This window comes from Amblyraja radiata, chromosome 32, assembly GCF_010909765.2.
Source record: "Amblyraja radiata isolate CabotCenter1 chromosome 32, sAmbRad1.1.pri, whole genome shotgun sequence".
Lineage (NCBI taxonomy): Eukaryota > Metazoa > Chordata > Chondrichthyes > Rajiformes > Rajidae > Amblyraja > Amblyraja radiata.
In genome coordinates this window covers 9,869,598-9,891,623 of record NC_045987.1, presented here as the reverse complement: position 1 = coordinate 9,891,623, position 22,026 = coordinate 9,869,598, and the positions used below count along the sequence as shown (strand labels likewise).

Genomic DNA, 22,026 nt, shown 5'->3' with positions numbered 1-22,026 from the left:
AGTAGGTCGGCATGTTATTCGTCGGTAATCGAGGGTAGTCGTAGGTAGTCGTAGATAGTCTTCATCATAGTCGAAGGGAGGTGGAAAGAAGGTCGAAGGAGATTGAAGGAGGTCGTCTTCACTCTCCACTATTCGGTGTCCAATATTCCCGAAGTTAGTCGTAGCTAGTCGAAGCTAGTCTTCCAACATGACTTTTTTTCAAACTCTCCTAAACTCTTCTAAACTCGCCAATTAGGTCGCCCAAGTGGGACAGCCCCTTTAAGAGTCTTCCAGTTTACGTTTTTTTGATACTAACATTATTAATCTTCAACACCAATTTCTTAGATTTTCTTACGGTAATTAATCTCTTGTGTGGCAAATTCAGGAATAAGTTTAGAAACTTCCTTCTGAAACATAAGGCATTGAGGCTGGGCTTCAGTATCCTCTGTTTCCATAAACTCATCATATGATCTCAACTAAACTAACTCTATAATTACAAATTGCCTTGACAGTAGTGATACTCTGGTGGTATATGGTAAGATGGTAACTGAAACCTTAGAATTATCAAGTGTTTAAATCCATAACTACATAGCTAGAATTTCCTGACCTGGGCTGTTACCCGTACTCATAGCACGTGGACCATACAACACAGGAAAAGACCCTTCAACCCACAATGCTCATGCCAAACACAATGCCAAGTTAAACTAATCTCCTCTGCCTGCATGTGATCATATCCCCCCCATTCCCTGCATGTCCATGTGTCTGTCTAAAAGCCTTAATCGCTACAATCGTATCTTACACCTCCCACCCTCACCACCTCTGACAGTGTGTTCCAGACAACAGAACATGGAACAGTACTCACACTCTGTATCCCTTATTCTTCGTTAGCAATTCCAGAGAGCCAATTTTTCTTGCCTTCTAAACATGTAGGGAAGTGAGGTGGGCTGCCTGAACGAGCCTTGAGATTCCTTCGGAAGTATTCCTTCGAAAAACCTAGCAAGTGCTGCTCCACTTTGCAGCTATTGAATCTGTCTAGTGTTTTTAATATTTTTGAATATCTTTAGAAACAATTTAAAACTATTAAGTACAGAACAAATAGTTAAATATTTTTATAAAATGGGACATTTCGCCACTTTTCCATTCTGATTGCACCTTAAAACTAAGAAGTTTTACTTCTTACATTCCCCAGTTCTAATGAAAGATTATCAACTTGAAATGTTAATTTAGTTTCTCTGCACTGATACTACTTGACCTGCTCAGTGTTTCCAGCATTTTCAGGTTTAATTCATACTTCTAGTATCTGCAAAATTATGACTTTTGCACATCAAATGTATGTTCCATAAACTGAGTTACATTGGCACACCACCCCATAAAGTCCTGATGACGTTCAACAATTAATGTTATAATTCAGTGTCTGCTTATAGTTCAGCTTCTATCTTAATCTCCAGTATGTTCCAAATTTTATTTTCACTTTACACAAACATGCCCTTTGATAATTAGAGCTTTCATTTCCTGGTTTCCTGTCTATAAGAGCCCTATCTGTAAGAATTCTTCATTGTATCTTTCTCCTCAGCTGACTTGATGACACACTGATGCTGGATCTCAGAGATTGATGCCAGAGTGAAATTATTTTTAATTTATGGAAAGGAAAAAGTCCATGCCATAGAGATAGTTGATCTTTGTGGACAGTCACCTTTGATTTAGGCAGAGTGCCCTGGTCACATATTATCAATGTTCCTGGGTGAATTAAAGTACATTTTTGCTTTTGCAGATAGTGAGTACTGTTAAATTCTACTCTCCTCCCAAAAACTATTCCCTCCCAACAGACATTGGATCAGGATTAGTTCATATGCCTAATTTATATCCAGATCTATTTTGCTATCAGAAACTGACAGAAACATCGGTTGTCCAGCACCTTCATAGATGCTACCTGACCCACCGGGTTACTCCAGCACGTTGTGTTTTGCTCAATTTCACCATCCATACATTTATAATATTTGCATGTGACTATTCAAGATGTATTGTGTGTCATTAAGACAAATTGTGATGGATAAACTGATAATCTACTGCTATTATACCATGACATCTGTCACATTTATTATAGAAATGTATCTTTAGTTCAATAAATAATAACGTTAATGGGTCACCGATAGGTATAAAACAAATTATCTGTGATAAAGTCATTTGCTACCTCTCCAGCCTTATTCTCCATGCTAGTAACGTGACTGTTATAATGCGTTTAATAGTAACGTGTGGATTTAATGGGCAATACATTTGCTTTTTTTGTGTTCATTGTAATTTGGATGTAAAATATTTAACATTCATTTTTGTCTTTTTATAGGGACATAAAGGACCGCCTGGCCCGAAAGGACCACCTGGTCCCAAAGGTGAAAAGGTAAATTAGATTCATTTTTAAAGTTGTTTTTTTGTTAGTCTGAAATGAGAGCTTAATAGAGTTAAACTTTGTTTTGGCAGCAAGGGAAGAATAAGCTAATCAGAGAACTCAGAGCACATCCAGCTCTACAATCTGCAGCTGCTTCTCGAGTCAATTCAGTTTATTTAAATCAATGGCGTTAAATGATCTATACCATAATCAGTTTGCTCATTGACACGTGCCTGAGGCTCTGAATTGTACCTACTTCCAATGTACTCAATAAAACTATTAAACAAACTATTCTGCTCAAGCAGCCAACATCAGATTTTGTATGCATTGACTGGTCAGTCCGCAGTTACACTCATCTGGAATTGTTTGTGCAGTCTGAGTCGAATGAAAGATAAAACAACCCTTCATGTGCAGTATATGGTAGCTCGTTGATTTATACTTTATAGAGGCTTTTAAACTTTCTAAATCTCCAGTGCTTAGCAATTTCGTTTGATCTTTTTGAGGGGAAATGTTTTGTTTATTTTGATTTGAACTCCATTTATGTAAATGTTCAGTTGTCTGTAGAGGGAAAAGCTGGAAGTTTGGTTCTGTGCCAGTGATACTGTATTTCTCAAAAGCTCTGTTGTGGTACAGTACTGGCACAGACTGAGTTGTAATAAAGTGCCATATATTGTGGAATATAAATAAATTCAGCTTTTCTAAGTCTTATCTATATTCCACATTGTAGCTACAAAGGAATAGCTTCTATACTTCGTAGAATTGTAGACATATAGCTTTGAAACATGTCCTTCAGCCCATCAAGTCCATGCTGACCAGCAAGCATCCATTCACTCTAATCATACATTGATCCCATTTTATTCTCACCACACTTTAATTCACACCCCCCCCCCAATCTAATTCTACAATTCACAAATACACTGAGGGAACTTTACAGTGGCTAATTAACCGACATGCTAATTCCAGCATGTCCTTGGAATGTGGGAGGAAACTAGAGCATCCAGGGGAAACCTGCATGCTCACAGGAAGAAAATACACACTCCATATGGACGGATATTGAAATCCTGACTTGGAAACATATAATATATAAAATGATTATTTAATATTCTTGAATCCACTGAACTGGGATATTGAAAATTGAACGTTAACCCTTATTCCAAAGAAATCATTTACCTTCCTCACCCTTCTTCAGATCTCCCAAAGCAATACATGCCTTGTAGCTGAAGGTTTGGGACAGACAGTTTGAGAGTAGACTGCTATCAAAGACAATATTAACTTGATAGAAAAAAACAGATTCCCCTCACCACCATCCCCCTCCCCCGACCAAAATCACTATCTCCCCAGGGCCAAGCTTTAACTCCAGTCTCTGTTCACAGCTGCAATTTATAGGTCACCGTGATGTCAAACAAGCCCTCTTCTTTCCACTCCGTGCTTTGAGCCAGTGCTGCTTTAACACTCTCAGACAGTAAGTACACCAGGTCTAAAAATACTTTCAGGGTCAAGACCAAGGATTAGTCTGATTCCAGGGTTTTACTAAAGAACTAATTTTTGCCATGATTTTGCACTATTGCTTTAAGATCATTTTCCAGAGGGAGGGAGATGAGGCAGTAGTTAGCCCAGAGGGGCAAAACACACACTCTACTCAGCTGACGATCAGTACCACCTCACGCAATGCTCATAGGAACCACCTCACCCAATCCTCTGTCACCAAGGCCCAAGACTGATGCAATGAGTGTGATCTCTGCCCATTTCCTTCCCCCTTGTCAGTAAACTCTGGTTGTGCAGGAAACGTGGGGGGGGGGGGGGGGGGGGGGGATATGATCACATGCAGGAAGAGTAGCTTAGTTTAGCTTGGCATCACGTTTGGCACGGGCATTGTGGGCTGAAGAGTGTGTTCCTGTGTTGTATGTTCTATGAGTACGGTTAAGGAAGTTTGTTTTATAACATTGCTTTTTTCTTGGTGCTACATAATTTATGTACCCACTTCCAGGTGTAAATAGCTTTGTGCAAATGGCACAATAGAGTTGAATGAAGGGTGCTAATGTTACACCCCAATAATGTTCCTTCAGAGAGATGTCTCAGGGCAATGAGTCCAAGTTGGGAATGCAAAGTATGAGGAGGACAAAGAAGATCTGCAAGACTATTGAGTTTGAAATAAAATCAGCCAACAGAGTGCAATATTGGGGATATGTGAGGTTGTCTGCTTCAGTCAGAATAATGGAGAAATAGCATAATATGCAAATAGAGGAGACTGCAGAATGCCACAGAATAAATAAATCTAAATGTCCTTGTAGACACAATATATAAAGATGGTTAGCATGCACATACAGTAATCTAATTAGGAATGTTGACCTTTTTGCAAAAGAGATGAAATATAAAAGTAAAGATCTTGCTACAACCATGCAGGAATTGATGAAACAGAACGTGAAATACTATGTACAATTCTGGTATATTTTTTTATGTAATTGCATTGGAGGCAGTTCAGAGAAGGTTCACTGATTTGATTGCTGGGATGAAGACCTGGTCTGATAAGGAAAGGACACCCTGTACTCATTAGAACGTGAGGTGACCTTATTGAAACATATAAGATTCTGAGGGGGCATAAAAGGATAAATGCTAAGAGGATGTTTCCTTTCATAGGTCCTCAAAACAAGAGGTTGCCCATTAAAATCATGATGAAGAAGCATTTCTTCCCTAAGAGTTGTGGCTCTTTGAAATTCTCTATCCCGGAGTGTTGGAGAATCTGAATTATTAAATATATTCAAGGCCAAAACAAACAGATTCTTTGTCAAAAGGGTAGTTAAGGGTCCTAGGGAACAGACAGGTAAGTGGAGCCAAGATGAGGTCAGCAATGATCTTACTGAATGGCAGACGAGTCTCAAGAGACTGTGGACGTATTTTTGTTCCTATTCCAATGTTCTGGCAACACCGAGTGCTTCGGGAGCAACCAAACTTTCAGCAGAACTATTTAAAGAGGCCTGGAACAGATTATAATAGAGTACGTGAACCTGACCCAAGTGGTTACTCTGATTTTTTTACATCTCCTGCACGCTTTAGAACTCCTTTCCCACAATGTTGACCCCACAGATCTCCCCCTGCAACACAATCCCTACCTATGGCCCAGGGCCTACTTGGCATATATATATTAAAAAGCCTTAAGGATAAAGGGACCTTAACCATATTGAAAGTAAATGCTTTCAATTGAAAGCAAAAAAGTCACTGTAAGTAAATCCATTTAACACTCCAGAAAGTGCTCTGGACCAATTGGCCATCAGATTTATAATTCCTACCCATTGGGGATCAAAGCTAAAAAAAAAAATCCACAATAGATTTTGAGGAGGAGGTCAATAGTAAGTCTACATTCCTAAATGCCCAGACTCAGGCCGACAAGATAAATACTCTCAAGCAAGTGTTCCCGGTACACCTACCATGCAGTTTCAGATTGGATTGTTGATTTTGAGTTTAACAGAGTCAGAAGCAGAGTGGTACACTCCGCAATGGAGTGCACTGCAAATGTTACCTGCACGTACTTGCACTGCCTCTTTGGTGTAAAGATCAGCTTGCTTAGAGCTCCACTCGTGGAGGAAGTAAGGGAGGGTGGATGGGTATGTACCCAGGAAGTGTTTCGGACCAACATGATCTGGCCCAACCAATTTGTTTGACAAATATTTGTCTGAAAATATTAAGAGGCATTTATTTTAGTTCAGTGTCTTCATTACTATCTCCATTGCAGAGAGGCATTTATTTTATTCAGCATGATATCACCACATAAAGGTTATTTTAAAAAGACATGTACAAATACATTTTGTAGCAGAAAGGCTGTTATCTGAATGTTTGTTCACATTGGCTGCATATCGGCTCATTTACAAACAAGCAATGATTTTCAAACAAATAACACTCATTTTGTAGAATTAATGTGTAAAATGCGACCGTAAAATGGGGAGGACAGGAGCAACCAGCTGCGTATTACCAAATGTAACAGTTGTACTTTGATTTTTTATTACATTTGTCAGAGGGAATGATTGCTGTCTTGGGAAATGGAAAATAACTGACTCCCAAACCATTTTAACCATAATTACTCCAATTTTCCAATTGTTATGATGTTTGGGGTTTCTTGATTGGTTTAAAAATAAGTTCTCCAGACTAGGCTTTAAAAACACACAGTCCTACGGTTCATTGCTGATTCACCTCTACATTATCTGTGATTAAAAACTGGCTCTGATTCAGTTGGACTCAACTGCCAGGAAAACAAACACCCCAGGATTCTCCAGGAATCCTAAAGGTGGTAACAACTGCCAAGTCCTGACAGTTGAAATTAACTTGCTGTCTGCACACAAACCCATAAGAAAGATATTATTTCACTGGAAAATTAGAAAAAAAATCTGTTTCGTAATGTCTGGCATGCTGAAGTACAGGACCAAAGCTGCCTTTTCAGTAAAATTCTGAAGTTCATTTGTCATCACGCTTTCTTAAAAGAAAGTTCATAGAATCTGATAATGATACAGTATTAAAGGAGGCCATTCAGCCCATGAAAGAGCTGTGTTACTCACATTCCATGCAAATTAAATAGTGATTATCATATGTTATGCATAATTGAGTAATTAATTAATACTTCAATCATCTATGAGGGCAAATCACAAGAATTATTTCCTTATTATTTAATGTCTTATTCTCTCTCAGGAGAAACAAATCTAACATAAATCTGCCCCATCAGTGATAAACTGGGTAAATGCTGTGATTGCCTCCAACACCATGAGTCAGGTAGCAAAGGGGCGCAGCTGGTAGAGCTGCTGCCTCACAGCACCAGAGATCTGGGTTCAATCTGTGTGCAGTCTGTGTGGAGTTTGCACGTTCTCCCTGTGACCACGTGCGTTTCCTCCAGGTGCTCATGTTTACACCCGCATCCCAAAATCATGCAGGTTTGTAGGTTAATTGAGCTCTGTAAATTGCCCCTAGTGTGCAGAAAGTTGATGAGAAAGTGGGATAACATAGAACCAGTGTGAACGGGTGACTGATAGTTGGCGTGGACTCGGTGGGCCAAAGAGCCCGTTTCCATGCTATCTCTAAAACTATCGGGCTCATCTGTTGTAAACTGGAACTATTCGTTGACTGATACAAACAGACTTATTTGGAGTGGAAGGAGATTAATGAGGGCAATGGAGAGAAAACAAAACCATTCTGGGCAGAGTACAGCAGTTTGCTGTAAATCCAAAATAAACAAGAATGCTGGATTTAGTCAATTAATAATCTGGAATTTGGAAAGAAAACCAATTGGTCTTAATATTGGCTCTTCAACGTGACCTAGTGTGAGCAGCACTTGGCATATGTCAAGAGTCAAGAATGTTTTGTTGTCGTATGTCCCAGATAGGACAATGAAATTCTTACTTGCTGCAGCACAATAGAATATGTAAACATAGTACATAACAGGAGAAGAAAAAAAGTTCAGTGTGTGTATATACATGCGCACATACTCAATAAATAACAAATATAGTGCAATAATAATAATAGTCTGTTGCAGTTCAGAGCTTATTTGTTGTCGTGTTTAATAGCCTGATGGCTGTAGGAAAGAAGCTGTTCCTGAACCTGGACGTTACAGTTTTCAGCGACTTCGATAGATCCCTTCGATGGTGGGGAGGTCAAAGCCGGTGATGGACTGGGCAGTGGTCACAACTTTTTGCAGTCTTTTCCGCTCCTGGACGTTCAAGTTTCCGAACCAGGCCATGTTGCAACTAGTCAGTATGCTCTCTACTGTGCACCAGTAGAGGTTCAGGAGAATCCTCTTTGACATGCCGAATCTCCGTAATCTTCTCAGGAAGTAGAGTCGCTGATGTGCCTTCTTTATAATTGCATCAATGTGCTGGGTCCAGGAAAGATCTTCGGAAATATACACGCCCAGGAATTTGAAGTTTTTGACCCTCTCCACCATTGTCCCATTGATGTAGCCAAGGAGAGCCAGTGAGATCGCATCCTACATTGACCTGTTGTGGCGGTAGGCGAACTAGTGGATCGAGTCTAATGTTAATAAATGTTATAGTTATCCATTTTAGTTTCAAAACAGAAAGACAGGGTGTTATTATAACAGTGTTAATCTGGAAAGTGGAGGGTTGGGGAAGAGGTGGGAAAGGTAAGTAAAGAGAAAAGAAAACTAGTAACCCGGACTGTGAGTGTGAGAGGAGAACATCCAGTGTAGGTTACCTGAAATTGGGGAAAAAAACACTTGACTTGTAATTGCCCACGTGGAATATGAGATATAGTTCCTGCAATTTGCATTTGGCCTCTCCATAGCAAAGGAATGCTGCACTTTAGCAGGCCAAGACCAGAGATGCCATGGGCCAGACTTAACCCACGATCCATAATTGATATTGATATCCTTCAATATCCATTCATCATGATTTTACAGTTCTCAATCAAATTCCTCGTATTATTCTCTGCTCTGCTTCAAAGAGAAAAAACCTCAGTCTATCCAAATAATTGTAATTCCTGCTGGAACTCATTTGTGCCCTCTCCAAACGTTCACATCTTCCTGAAGTGAGTGCAGGCCAAATGTAGTCAACAAGTAAGATTGTTTGAGTAATTTGTAACACTGTTCCTTCGTAATTTTTGGCAATGTTCCTTTCTAGAAAATATCTTTTATGGTACTGTTACTAATGTAGATATTTACACCCCAATAAATCTTAAATTAATCGTGAGAATAACAACACTGGCATTAACTAATGTTATCTAGAAATTTAGCTACAGTCTGCCAACTCTAGTGACTCATGGGTTTAGGTTGAATCACCAGTGAACCTGTACCCGCAACTGTGCTGCTGGAAAAACTTTCTGTTTTATTCTCTTTCTTTTGTTTTGTTCTTTTATTTCCTCAGTAATCAGATCATTTACACTTCCCTTGTCCCTGCAGTTAGCCCAACCCATAAGTTCTGTTTCCCAAAGTGTACTAAGCGTATTATTAACAGAGTTTTTCTTATGCTCCAGGGTGAACAAGGAGATGATGGGAAGGTGGAAGGACCATCTGGTCCACCTGGTGACAGGGTAAAGTATTATTGTCAATGCCTTTAGACTAACTCTTGCCACTCAGAAGGCTACGCTATTTGCAAGATGGCATTGGAGTTCTGCTCAAAGAGGAGGATTTACTATCATCCGATACAATCACCCTACTCTTTTAAATCTCTTTTCTACCTATAAATCTAGCACAATTTCTAGTTGTTCTAATAATATTCTAACTATATCCTACACTCTGCATCTACCTTTCGCTCAACCTATTTTACTTGGGTTTGGCTTGATTATATTTATGTATAGTATTATCTGACTGGTTGGATAGCATGCAAAACAAAGATTTTCACTGTACATCGGTACACGTGACAATAATACAGCTATAATGAAGCCACTTGCTTGACAGATTGTGGCAATTTTTAACCATTGTATGCATGTTGGCATGTTTTTACCTCCCTGAGCTTAAGTGTGAAATCACAACCTCTTATGTTTATTGGTGATGGTGATAGTGTAGCAACTCTAAACATCTGTACTGCCATGTTGATCAGAGCTTTACAGGATTGCTGCCTGGATTAGAATGTATTACCTGTAGAGAGAGGTTGAACAAACTTGGATTGTTTTCTCCAGAACATCAGAGGATAAGGGAAGAACTGACATCAGCATATAAAATCATGAGAGGCATAGTTAGAATAGACAATCAGAACAAAACTAGAGGCCATAGGTTTAAGGTAAGAAGGGCAACGTTTGAATGTGCAGGGCAAGTTATTTTTTTACTCACAAAGTGGAAGGTGCCGGGAATGTGTTGCCAAGGATAGTGGTGGAGGTGGAGATAGGATAGTGACATTTAAAAGGCTTTTACATAGGCACATGGATATGTAGGGAATGGAGCAATATGGATCATGTGCCAGAAGAGGAGATAAGTTTAACATGGCATCAGTTGCAGTATAGACATTATGGGCTGAGGAGCCTGTTCCTGTGATCTACTGTTCTATGTTTGTATCCTGCTTCTGGGCTAAGTCCCTTCCCTACCTGAGGCCAAATACTATAAATAGGCATAACGCACCGTGAAGGTGCCAAAAACTGACAGGGCAAGACCGGATCATTCTGCCTATATCCCAGGTCTCCTACTGCACTCCACCCAGCGATAAATTATAGTTGAGATATTTACCTGACATTCTCCTCATTTTGAAAAGGGAAGTGTTTGAAATGGCAAACACCAATGGCTAGCATAAGAGAAGCAAATTACCCTGACATCAGGAAGCAAAAGCAGTTCTGGTCTGGCATGATTCTGCCATTGGACCAAGGCCCATGAATTTTCAGGCCAGAGTTTGAGAGTATCATGTATTCAGCAAATGGCGCTGAGTTGTGATGGGTAGTCTGCTGCTTATTTGGTAGGCTTTTGGCTGAGTGGTTAAAATCGTCATGCCATGAGAATACTAACCTTCTGCTACACTCCTGCCAGAATATTAGTGGACGGACACAAAAGGAATGCAAAGCTTGTGGTTATGATATCTCTCAGCCAACAGCAGACCAAATGCAGGAAAACACATTCTGATGCAGGGCAAGGGTCCATGTACTGGACACACATAAAATTAGATGTACACTGACACTATACTCTTCACCTTTTTTAAATTAAATAGGTTATTACCTCCATTAAAATAGTGATGAGAGAAATAGTAGGCAAACTCTTAACAGCCATATGCAGATACAGGCCCTGCATCTGCATGCAGTTAATTGATGCAACCTTATACAAGTTGCATTATGTTAAAGCCACAAGATATTCTTCAGTATGACAGCAACTTCTGCAGTGAACCACAAAGACAATTCTGTTTCCAGTCATTAAATTGTTACCAGAGTGCTCAAGTTGGTGCAGAGTCAACTCCCAGCAGATGTTTTCAGACAAGTTTCAAGTAAAGTTCTCATTAACCTCAAACTTTAAACAATTTACTTAACTCTTGTCACTTACCACCAGATTTTTGACAATTATCTCGGTAATACGATGTTTCTGACTTCTTTCTGGAACACTCTCCCACTTAATTAAAAAAACAAAAAAAACAGCATCTGCAATTTATATAGAATTATCGCTCTAAAAATCAAACCAAAATAAGAATTCGAAACACTTAAACATGAAGGTTCATATTAAAGATAGTAAATTTAAATAGAAAAGTCTGCGGTAGGGATTTCCAGAAGCTTTATTCACAGTCTATGTAAAGAAGGACAAAGTGCCTAACTAATGGAATTGAATATTTGTTGCAGGGCCCTGTTGGGGATCGGGGAGACAGAGGTGAATCTGGAGATCCTGGCTATCCTGTAAGTATATATATATATATTCATTTGCTGTTGTGTGCCTTGAATACTGAAGCTTTCAGCTATCAGTGGACAGCACAATAGTCGACATCTCTTACTTTTTAAATACCGCACAATCCAAAATCAATTTTAACCACATTAATTGGTATTTGTTTATTGTTGTCGCATGTAGTGAGATACAGTGCAAAGCTTTTGTTAATGCCCAATCCAATTAAATCAGACTATGGATCAGAGAATAGGGAGTAGGAACAGAGTTCAGGAATCCCCTGTGGCCATTCCCCAGCACAGCAGGTGGATACTGTTGAGGGGGATGACCATTCAGGGTAGAGCAGCTGCAGCCAGGTCTGTGGCACTGGGTCTGGCTCTGAGGCAAAGGGTAAAGTCAGGCAGAGCAATAGTGATTGGAGATTCAATAGTTAGGGGGTAGACAGTGACTCTAGTGGTCTGTTGCCTCCCTGGTGCCAGGGTCCAGGGTGTCTCGGAACAGTTGCAGAACATCCTCAAGGGGGAAGGTGAGCAGCCAAATGACATTTCCTACATAGGTAGGAAAATGAATGAGGTCCTGCGGAGTGAATGTAGGGAGTTTGGCAAAACGTTAAAATGCAGGAGCTCGAGTCTGGTAATCTCTGTGTTGGTTAGGTTCCTATGCTGTGAGGTTCTATGTGCCATGTGCTCTCGGTGTCATGTGTTAGTGAGGGTAGCACTAGAAGGATAGAACAGATGAATGCATGGCTGAGGAGTTGGTGCAGGGGGCAGGGATTCCGATTTTTGGACCTTTGGGATTTCTTCTGAGGCAGAGGTGACCTGTACAAGAGGAGGGGCATCAACATCCTTGAGATGAGTGGCTCATCTTTGATCAGAACAGAATCACTTCTCTCCCACCTGCACCCAGACCTCCACACCAGGTTCCCTATGCCTAGAGGCAAATTGCATCTTGCTAGTTCCTGGTGTATCTCCTAGGGCACATATCTCTCTCTCTAGGCCAAACCAATTTTGCTCAACACTCTCAGTGCCAGTTGCTAAGGTAGTGCCATGGGATTTAAGGTAGAGTAACAAAGCGTGCTCAATATCGTCGTCTTCATCACCTGCCCCCTCCTCGTGAGTGTGTGGGAGAGAGAGAGAACTGCTCATATTCACATGCTCCCCATGCTGTGACTCATGCTGCTCTGTTCATGGGGAATCAGCACGCCTGCCAATCATTGCAAAGACAAAGCAGAGGATAGGTGCATTTTTAAGGATGTGTCTTGTATGCTTGAATTTAAAACACTGAAAATACCCTTAATATTTTAGATGGCCTAGATATTAGCACCACCATCATTGATGGATATCTGTTTCCTACAGGGTCAGGAAGGCCTGGATGGCGAGAGGGGGAAGCCTGGCCAGCAAGGTTTACCAGTAAGTCCAATTTAAACTTAATAAGAATCAATATATTGCAGACATTAAATAATGCTCCAAAAGATTAAAATTTCATTTAATCAAAATTGCCAGTATTTCTTAATTCTGTTCACCAAACCACACATTTTGAAGTACTTATGTGATTGGGCAGAGGATGGAGAATTGATCTGGATGGGAAGCACAGCAATAATTGATTCCACATGAAGGATAACTTCTATGTTGTAGAAATGCTAGCTTGCATCAGAGATAGAATTGCATAGAGTTATAATTCTTTTCTTATTTGCTTTGAATTTTAGGGTAATCCTGGACCTCCAGGTCAACCAGGTGTAAAAGGATCGAAAGGTCAAGAGGTGGGTAACTTTTTTCCCGTGATAACATAGAACCTTAAAGCACAGGAACCAGCCCCTTCAGCTCACAGTATCGAACATAATGCCAAAACCAACTCTGAACTGCTTGCATGTAATCCATATACCTTATTTTCTTGCATATCCATGTGCCTTTCCAGAAGTCTCTTCAATGCCTCTATCATATCTGCTGCCTTCATCTCTCTCCCCACCCACCCACCCACAGCGAGTTCCAGGCACCCATCACTCTCTGTGTTAAAAAAAACATCCTGCTGATCTCCTTTATACTTTGCTCCTCTCGCCTTAAAGCTACAGTATATTTGATATACTTACAGGTCTCCTCTCAACCTTCAACATTCAGGAGAAAGCAATCCAAGTCTGTTCATCCTCTCCTTATAGTTAATATCCTCCACCTCAGGTATCATTCTAATAAACCTCCTCTGCACTCTTTCCAAAGCCTTCAAATACTTAGATAGATACAAAATGCTGGAGTAACTCAGCGGGACAGGCAGCATCTCTGGAGAGAAGGATTGGGTGACCTTTCGGGGTCGAGACCCTTCATGTATTGGGGCATAAGCATAGTCAATAATAATAATAATAATGGATGAGCTTTATATAGCGCCTTTCTAATACTCAAGGTGCTTTACATCGCATTATTCATTCACTCCTCAGTCACACTCGGTGGTGGTAAGCTACTTCTGTAGCCACAGCTGCCCTGGGGCAGACTGACGGAAGCGTGGCTGCCATTCTGCGCCTACGGCCCCTCCGACCACCACCAATCACTCACACACATTCACACACATTCACACACAGGCAAAGGTGGGTGAAGTGTCTTGCCCAAGGACACAACGACAGTATGCACTCCAAGCGGGATTCGAACCGGCTACCTTCCGGTCGCCAGCCGAACACTTAGCCCATTGTGCCATCTGTCGTCCCAATGACATACAATCAAAGAATTAACAACAATAACAAACATCTAGCCCACTGTACTTTCATATATTCTGTATATTTAGCTTCTTACTTTAAAAATTCAGATTTAATTCTGTTTTGCAATTAAGTAATTTTTCCTCAGCATTTACTTGCAATAACTTATTCCACATTCTATTACTATTTTGTGCGGAAAAAAAATCTCAGTTGCTTTCCTCTGTTTAGTTTAGTTTAGTCTAGTTTAATTTAGAGATACAGCGCGGAAACAGGCCCTTTGGCCCGCCGGGTCCGGGCCGGCAGCGATCCCCGCACATTAACACCATCCTACACCCACTAGGGACAATTTTTACATTTACCAAGCCAATTAACCTACAAACCTGTACGTCTTTGGAGTGTGGGAGGAAACCGAAGGTCTCGGAGAAAACCGGGCAGAACGTTTCATTTTACTCAAGATAGGGTCATTTCAAACACCCTACATCAGAACTGGGAAGTAGAAAAAGTAAATTAATTTTAAGTTGCAGAGAGGATGAGGGAGGAATGGTTAAAACAAAATGAAAATCTCTAATTGAGTGTGGCAAACCTAGCTGTGAAGATAAGTTGTGGAGACCGTCAGGTCAATGAGTTAAGGTGATGAATTATGAACTTATGAACCTATGAGTTGGAGAATTGGAGAGAGAGAAAAAAAACGAAGCCCTGGAAGTGATGGCAATGAGAGAATTAGATCACAAACATAGCAACATAAAAGTTTCAAAATTAGTCGTTATAGGACTAGCAAAGCAAATATAGAAAGACAATCTGAGCCAATATCACAGATAGATGAAATGCAGCAGAAATGGCTGGTTCTGATTAAAAACCGAAGAGAAAACACAGTTACCTGAGATGATAGAATTCAATATTGAGCCCAGAAATCTACTTAAGTATGCATTCTCCAAAATGTTGCCTGGAATGGTACACCTCAGCTAGTCACAATGTTTTTTCCATCAATTCATGTTCAAGAACACTTGAGCGGCACAGTGGTGCAGCTGGTAGAGCTGCTGCCTAACAGCGCCAGAGACCTGGGTTCGATCCTATCTGTGTGGAATTTACGCATTCTCCCTGTGATCGTGTGGATTTCCTCCGCTTCCTCCCACATCCCAAAGACATAAGGATTTGTAGATTAATTGGACAATAGAAACTCTCTGTAAATTGCAGTTAGCGTGTATGGAGTGGATCGAAAGTGGGATTACACTGGGATTTCTCCAAAGTGGTGAATGGGTTAGATGGTCGGTATGGGCTTCGTGGGCTGAAGGTTTCCATGCTGTATCTTTCAATTATAACTACTAGGTTTTTAACGATGTTTCACTGAGTTAAGAATCTAACAAAAAAAATATATAGGTATTATGTGCTACTTACTAGCTTTCATTCATGGTTCTATTTTATGTAAGCAATGCCACCAAAAAACATTGGTGTTGATTGCAGCTTCTGTGGGCATTCCAGAATGTCAGCAATGCATGTGCATCTGGACGCTACCATGCTGTCTACAATATTGAAACAAAAAGAATGAGGTATAAGTATTGTAACCGTTGATAACAGTTTACTTGTAGAAATCAGCAACTCCGTGTTCAATTCTCCCACATGTTGAACAAGACATCGAAAACATTAATATATGCAACGCTTATGTCATACAATAAAGAAACCTGCCTTCCATTTCTAATTTGTACCCTGCAGAACAAATAGAAATTCTACAGATTTTCAAAGAAATAATAATATTAAGAATAGTCCAGGACCTTTATTATAGTGAAATGTCCCACTGTATTCCAGAGGATTTCCATAACAGTTAATAAACAGGAGTTAAGGAAAATAACATTGTGTTGATCTGCTGATGACCAGTAGGGCACTTTTATTTTGTCAAACTCCTGCCTTGTTTGACAGCTGCAAGCAAACAAAGATCCCCTCCCAATTTCAACCTATTAATCCATCAAGAACAAGTAAAATTTGCCAATATGTGGAAATTGTTAATGTAAGATGACTATTGCAGTAACAACAGTTATAAAAACAATACAAATATATTTTTTAGAAGCTAACTGTAACTGGATACTCACTAGGATTCTGTCTGAAATCAAGGACCCTGTTAATCTATATTGCAAGTAGAATATTACGGTTTCAGTTGCTGCTTCTGTGAATGAGCTGTATTTCAGTTATATCCCTTATTAAAACTGCAGAATTTTCATTAGTCTGGAATTGAACTGTCAGCGTGTGCAATGTACCCACAGTCTTTCTGACAATGTAATCACAGTGAGGAAGAAATTCACTGTTGTTTGCAAAGGTCAATCGAGTATCTGTATGTTTTACTCTGTTCGTAATAATTGTTAATATTTATGGCAATGGAGCCAAATCTCAAGAGGTGACTGCAACAGTAAGCGGATTCTCTGGCACCCATTAGCGCTGTTAACCAAAGATAAATTTATAAGCCAGGAACTCACAGACCTTATTCTCTTTTGAGCTGAACCCGAGTTAAAAACACAGACAAACATACAGGGTATGATGAAGCTGAATTTTATTGTGAAATTAAAGGTACATAAATAACATAAAATTCAGTTCATTATTTCTCATTTACACAGGGACGAAAAGGAAAAACAGGTGTGCGGGGCATTCGAGGAAGCCCAGGCCCGCCAGTAAGTGTTTTATATGTGTATATATATATTCATGCATTACTGAGCCTCTGCCTAAACTGAGGGATGAGTCCAAAAACATTGTAGCTGAGGATTGCAAAATATGAATTTAATTTTATTAATAATGAAAACCGAGAAAAGTCGATAGACCTCAGAATTAGGCACAGGTTGGACAATCTGGTCCTGTGCATTAGATATGGTAATTTGGCAGGACCTTCCCTAGATCAATGCTAACTAGGATCTAAAACTATTTATTTGACTACAAATGGCTCTGATATTCCCTGAGGATGTGATTAAGAGTCTATAGAACAATAAATATAATTATTTTCCAATAGAACAGTATATTGAAAGAGAAAAATGTCACAGAAGACATAGCTCTTATTACCAGTGTATAGTATATAATACCTTGCAGTATAGCACCTTACAGTATGTAGTACCTTTCATTTTTTCCAAAGTGCTCATTGATCAGATCATTTGTTTTGAAGTGCAGTTGCTGTTACATTTGTAAGAGCATTCTACAGTATGGAATTGAATGTTATATCATTGTAATCTAAAAACCTTAAAGCAGAACTAATAGGATTTTTAATTGTTATCACTTAGGGACCAGTTGGGCCTCCTGGTCCAAGAGGCGTTGTTGGCCGGCAAGGTCAAGAGGGCGCTCCAGGGTTGGATGGAATTCCAGGACTCGATGGCAAACCAGCAATTACAGTAAGGAGGAGCTTTTGACAATGATAAAGATACCCGTGGTGGCATCATAAACACAATAATGTAAGACTTATCTTTGTAGAAATCTTTATCTATAACAATAATATTTCACAACCATGAAAGTAAATAAATCACAAAACTGTGCACTTTATATATGTTGTACCAGCATTATTCTATCCATAACTCTTATTCTGTCCATCAAACCATCACAGTCCTAACTAATGAATAATATAACTGAAATGTAAACAGTAACTCCCCAACAGTTAATGATTCCTAGCAGTGGTACACTCTTCACAATAAGATCGACTAAACTAAAATTTCTATTGTTATCCATCACTATATTGCAGTTTGTTTAATAGCTGCCGTTTAAACCCTCTGTGTCAGCTGCTGTTCTGTATTTAGATACAAGTGATATATCATATCAAAGATACAGGCAAAATACCAAACATATATGTGGTAGCAATACATCCTTGGAATTGGTCTGAGCAGGGCCCATTTTTGCAGACACCGACAGGTCTCCGATACAGTATGGAGAGGAGAAGCACCCACACAATTCTCCGGAAGTGTGTCACCTTCCAGTTTGGAGGAAGATGATGAAAGTAGTGCTTCGCCCTAGTTTGAAGCAGAAATTTAACCTAATGCATAGAAAAATAAGAGGGTTAGTACCCGTTTGTTGCACCCTATGCAAAATTGCTTCACATCATTTATATACTGCATTCAGGCATAGGGTAAATTTTGCACCACAGGGTAGTATCTTTTCATATATTTAACTTCTCATGTCACTCCCTGTCCTTGATATCCCCCTACTCTTCATGCTCACAGCTGTCTCAGTCCAAAATGGACTCCCCTGACTAGAGCTTGAATTGATCCCCTGGGCCCTATCCTGATTCCCAGAACTCTCACCACACCCAAAAATGAATACATTCACTTTTAGGTCATGAAAATAATTGGTAAAACACGTAATATTATGACAGTTACTTACTTTAAAGGTACTTAGCAGTATTTTGGGGGTAGCCAGCTATGGTAAGCTTATGCTATAGTAAACACAAAATTATTCATTCAATGTAATGCATTACATGCAGAATGTGTGAACTTCCAACATCTCCAGAGTCTAATGGTCCTGGTTGAAACCAAAGACCAATAGCCAAGACAGGGTCATTGGTCCCATGGAAGCGCTTTCATGTAAAGGAATTTCCTTTCAAACAGTCAAAATGTTAACTGTATTTGCATATTGGTAGACAATGAAATATTAGTCTACTTTTACCACAGACTTGTTTCACACATGATGTACCTTTCTGCCAAAGCCAACAAATTAAAATGCAGTCCAACCATCAAAAGCACCAACATTGGAACTAACCTCTGATTATAAGGGGGTTTTGTTTTCCATACAATGTGACTCCTTGTTGTCATCTATTTCACCCATAATGAAGAGAACAGATGTTCTTTTTGACTTGGCTTAATTAGAGGCACAGGAACTGCTGGAATCTTGAGCAAAACATAAAGCGCTGGATGAACTCAGTGGGTCAAGCAGCATCTGTGGAGGGAATGGACAGATGATGATGTTCTGCGTTGTGACTCTTCTTCAGGTTTAAAGTAGTGAGGAATTTAACTGAGCTGTGAAAGTAAAATTGATATTAGACCCCAAGGTTTTCCATCAATGTGCCCAGTTTACGAAGGATGTTGAGAAAATGAAGCTATAGAAGAAATTTACTACGTTTGAGATGATGCAAGGAGGTTTTAGTCACAAAATACTAGAGGATTAATGTATTTAAGAAGGAACTGCAGATGCTGGAAAATCGAAGGTACAGGTACCAGAGGATTAATGTATTTTCATTGACACAGAAAAGATTAAAGGGCAGTCTGACTGAGATGTGCATAATCATGAAATGGAGAGAATGAATCCAGGATTGGACAATACATCCCAATAGAATATCCATTAATGAATCCATAACAGTTGCAATATGTTCCTAGATTCTTTCCTTTTCACATGCCGAATTATTATTTGTATTGCATAAAAGCCTCACAACAGTTTTAGAATTATCGGAAAGAAAGTTTATTTTTGGCGTTGACATGTAAGTTTTGCTCATACTTTAGGGGGAACAGGGAGACGATGGGAGTGTGGGATTGATTGGTGCATCTGGGGCACGCGGCCGTGTTGGAGTACCCGGACTACCTGGATCTCAGGGATCCCCTGGCTTTAAGGTGAGAAGGATTAACACTTTCAGCATCTCATTCTGTAACCTCTACAATAATTTGATAGACAATGATGATTCTTCAAAGATGAGCTGCTCATGCATTATCCATTGAAGTGAAGAATGATCTCATTAATCAATATACTTGTGTAACACTGGAGTGAGATGATGTTAAATACTGTAAAATCCAAACAATGTTTAGTTATGTTCTAAGCTAAAAAAGAGAAGACAACATAACCCATTGAAGTTGTTGTGCTACTCAGTGAAATCATGGTTTCATTCCGCATCAGGCCCACTGTTGATTTAAGCATGTAAATAAGGGAATATTGAAATTATTGAAAGTACATTGATAGGAACATAGAAAATAGGTGCAGGAGGAGGCCATTTGGCCCTTCAAGCCTGCACCGCCATTCATTGTGATCATGGCTGATCATCGACAATCAGTAGCCTGTGCCTGCCTTCTCCCTATGTCCCTTGACTCCGCTCGCTTCCAGAGCTCAATCTAATTCTCTTTTAAATTCATCAAGTTAATTGGCCTTTAGTGCCTTCTGTGGCAGAGAATTCCACAAATTCACAACTCTCTGGGTGAAAAAGTTTTCCTCATCTCAGTATTAAATGGCCTCCCCTTTATTCTTAGACTGTGGCCTCTGGTTCTAGACTCCCTCATCATTGGGAACATTTTTCCTGCATCTAGCTTGTCCAGTCCTTTTATAATTTTATACATTTCTATAAGATCCCCTTCTAAATTCCTTCTAAATTCAAGTGAATACAAGCCCAGTCTTTCCTCTATCCTCATATGACAGTCCCACCATCCCCGGGATTAATCTCGTGAACTATGCTGCGCTGCCACAATAGCAAGGATTCTCAAATCCCCGACTCCCTCCTTCTCAACGCTCCTGCCCTCCCTGCAAATTTACTCCTGGCGGCACAGCCGTGCTGACCCGGGCCAGACTACCCACATGCTGTGGAAGGAACTCTTCCCCCCCCCCACCCCCGCCAGAGGCGCTGTCCTTTTACAGCTGCTGTACTGAGGGATAGTCAAGTCTATCTTTCTTGGCTAACAATCTAACCTTCGGCCTCCAAGACGCAGGTAAATTTTCGGACCTTATTTTAGGGTAAAAAATAGCGTCTTCATTGCCGAGAAATACGGTAATCAAAATACCAATTAAAAAATGTTCCGTACAATATTGCTCCTAATCTGTGCATTGGGAGCCTACATTGCTTTGCCTCTGCTAAACAAACAACGAGACTAAGATCCTTGCTGAATTCAGTCTACAGTTTGGTTCATTCTTTCCCCATTCACTAAATTTCTGGCAATTAAATGATTTGGGGTTACTTGTTTTAACATTTATGTTTTGTATTGTATCACCTGAATCACTACTTAAAAATTCCTTGAGTTTCTAAAGTTTACCAAATTAGCAAGAATGATGGGATAATAGTTGCTCAAGGTTCCAGATTGAAAGAGTTAGAATCCTTTTTAACTTAATATCTGGTGCCATCTCCTTGATGGATAGATTTCTACCCATGCAAATAATGGGACCTTGTCATTTTCAGTTCACACTTTTAATTACCTAACAATTGTTTATCAGTACAATTAATGTCCCTGTTTTGAATTTAAATGAAAAATGGCTTAACATTTTGGAATCATTTTACCATATAACTTAATAAAGCTGTCACAATATTCCAGACAATATTTTCAGCCTCTCAAATTTGGGAAAATCTAATCCAAAAATGTGTATACCTTCTGAATTAAGCTTCTGTAATAAAAATTGGATATCTTATATTAATATATATTGGTGCATGGAAAATATTTTATTGTACTTAAATGAGATCTTCCCCACCGATTTTCAACCCTTTTCTCCAATTCCACCCCTTTGGGCAAATCTGTCAAATGAAATCTAAAGCTGAATGTAGGCTCATGATAAAATCATCCTGACAACTCTAGCTGTCAAAAGAATATGAAGTGAAATTTAAAAGTAGTGGAGCACAAAATGATCTGACATATTCTATGATTTAAATTTAAAACTAAATACAATTCCTAGTGCTCCAAATAAATTCTGCATACTTTTGCAGATCATGTGACAATCAGTCAGCACTCCCAATTCGGAGCTGCTGAAAATGAAAATCAAAAACTGTAAATGCTGGACGTCTATAAC

At 39.6% G+C, this 22,026-nt stretch overlaps 1 protein-coding gene across 2 annotated transcripts in view; it reads left to right on the top strand.

Annotated features, from left to right (window-relative positions):
- Positions 1-22,026, top strand: part of col27a1 (collagen type XXVII alpha 1 chain) — a 323,681-nt gene that overhangs the window by 278,646 nt on the left and 23,009 nt on the right. For both annotated transcript variants that reach the window (XM_033048904.1, XM_033048906.1), the window contains exons 41-48: positions 2,321-2,374; positions 9,332-9,388; positions 11,606-11,659; positions 12,998-13,051; positions 13,348-13,401; positions 16,923-16,976; positions 17,574-17,681; positions 19,773-19,880. In XM_033048904.1, the coding sequence (XP_032904795.1) occupies positions 2,321-2,374; positions 9,332-9,388; positions 11,606-11,659; positions 12,998-13,051; positions 13,348-13,401; positions 16,923-16,976; positions 17,574-17,681; positions 19,773-19,880 (543 nt within the window). The remainder of the gene's footprint in view (positions 1-2,320; positions 2,375-9,331; positions 9,389-11,605; positions 11,660-12,997; positions 13,052-13,347; positions 13,402-16,922; positions 16,977-17,573; positions 17,682-19,772; positions 19,881-22,026) is intronic.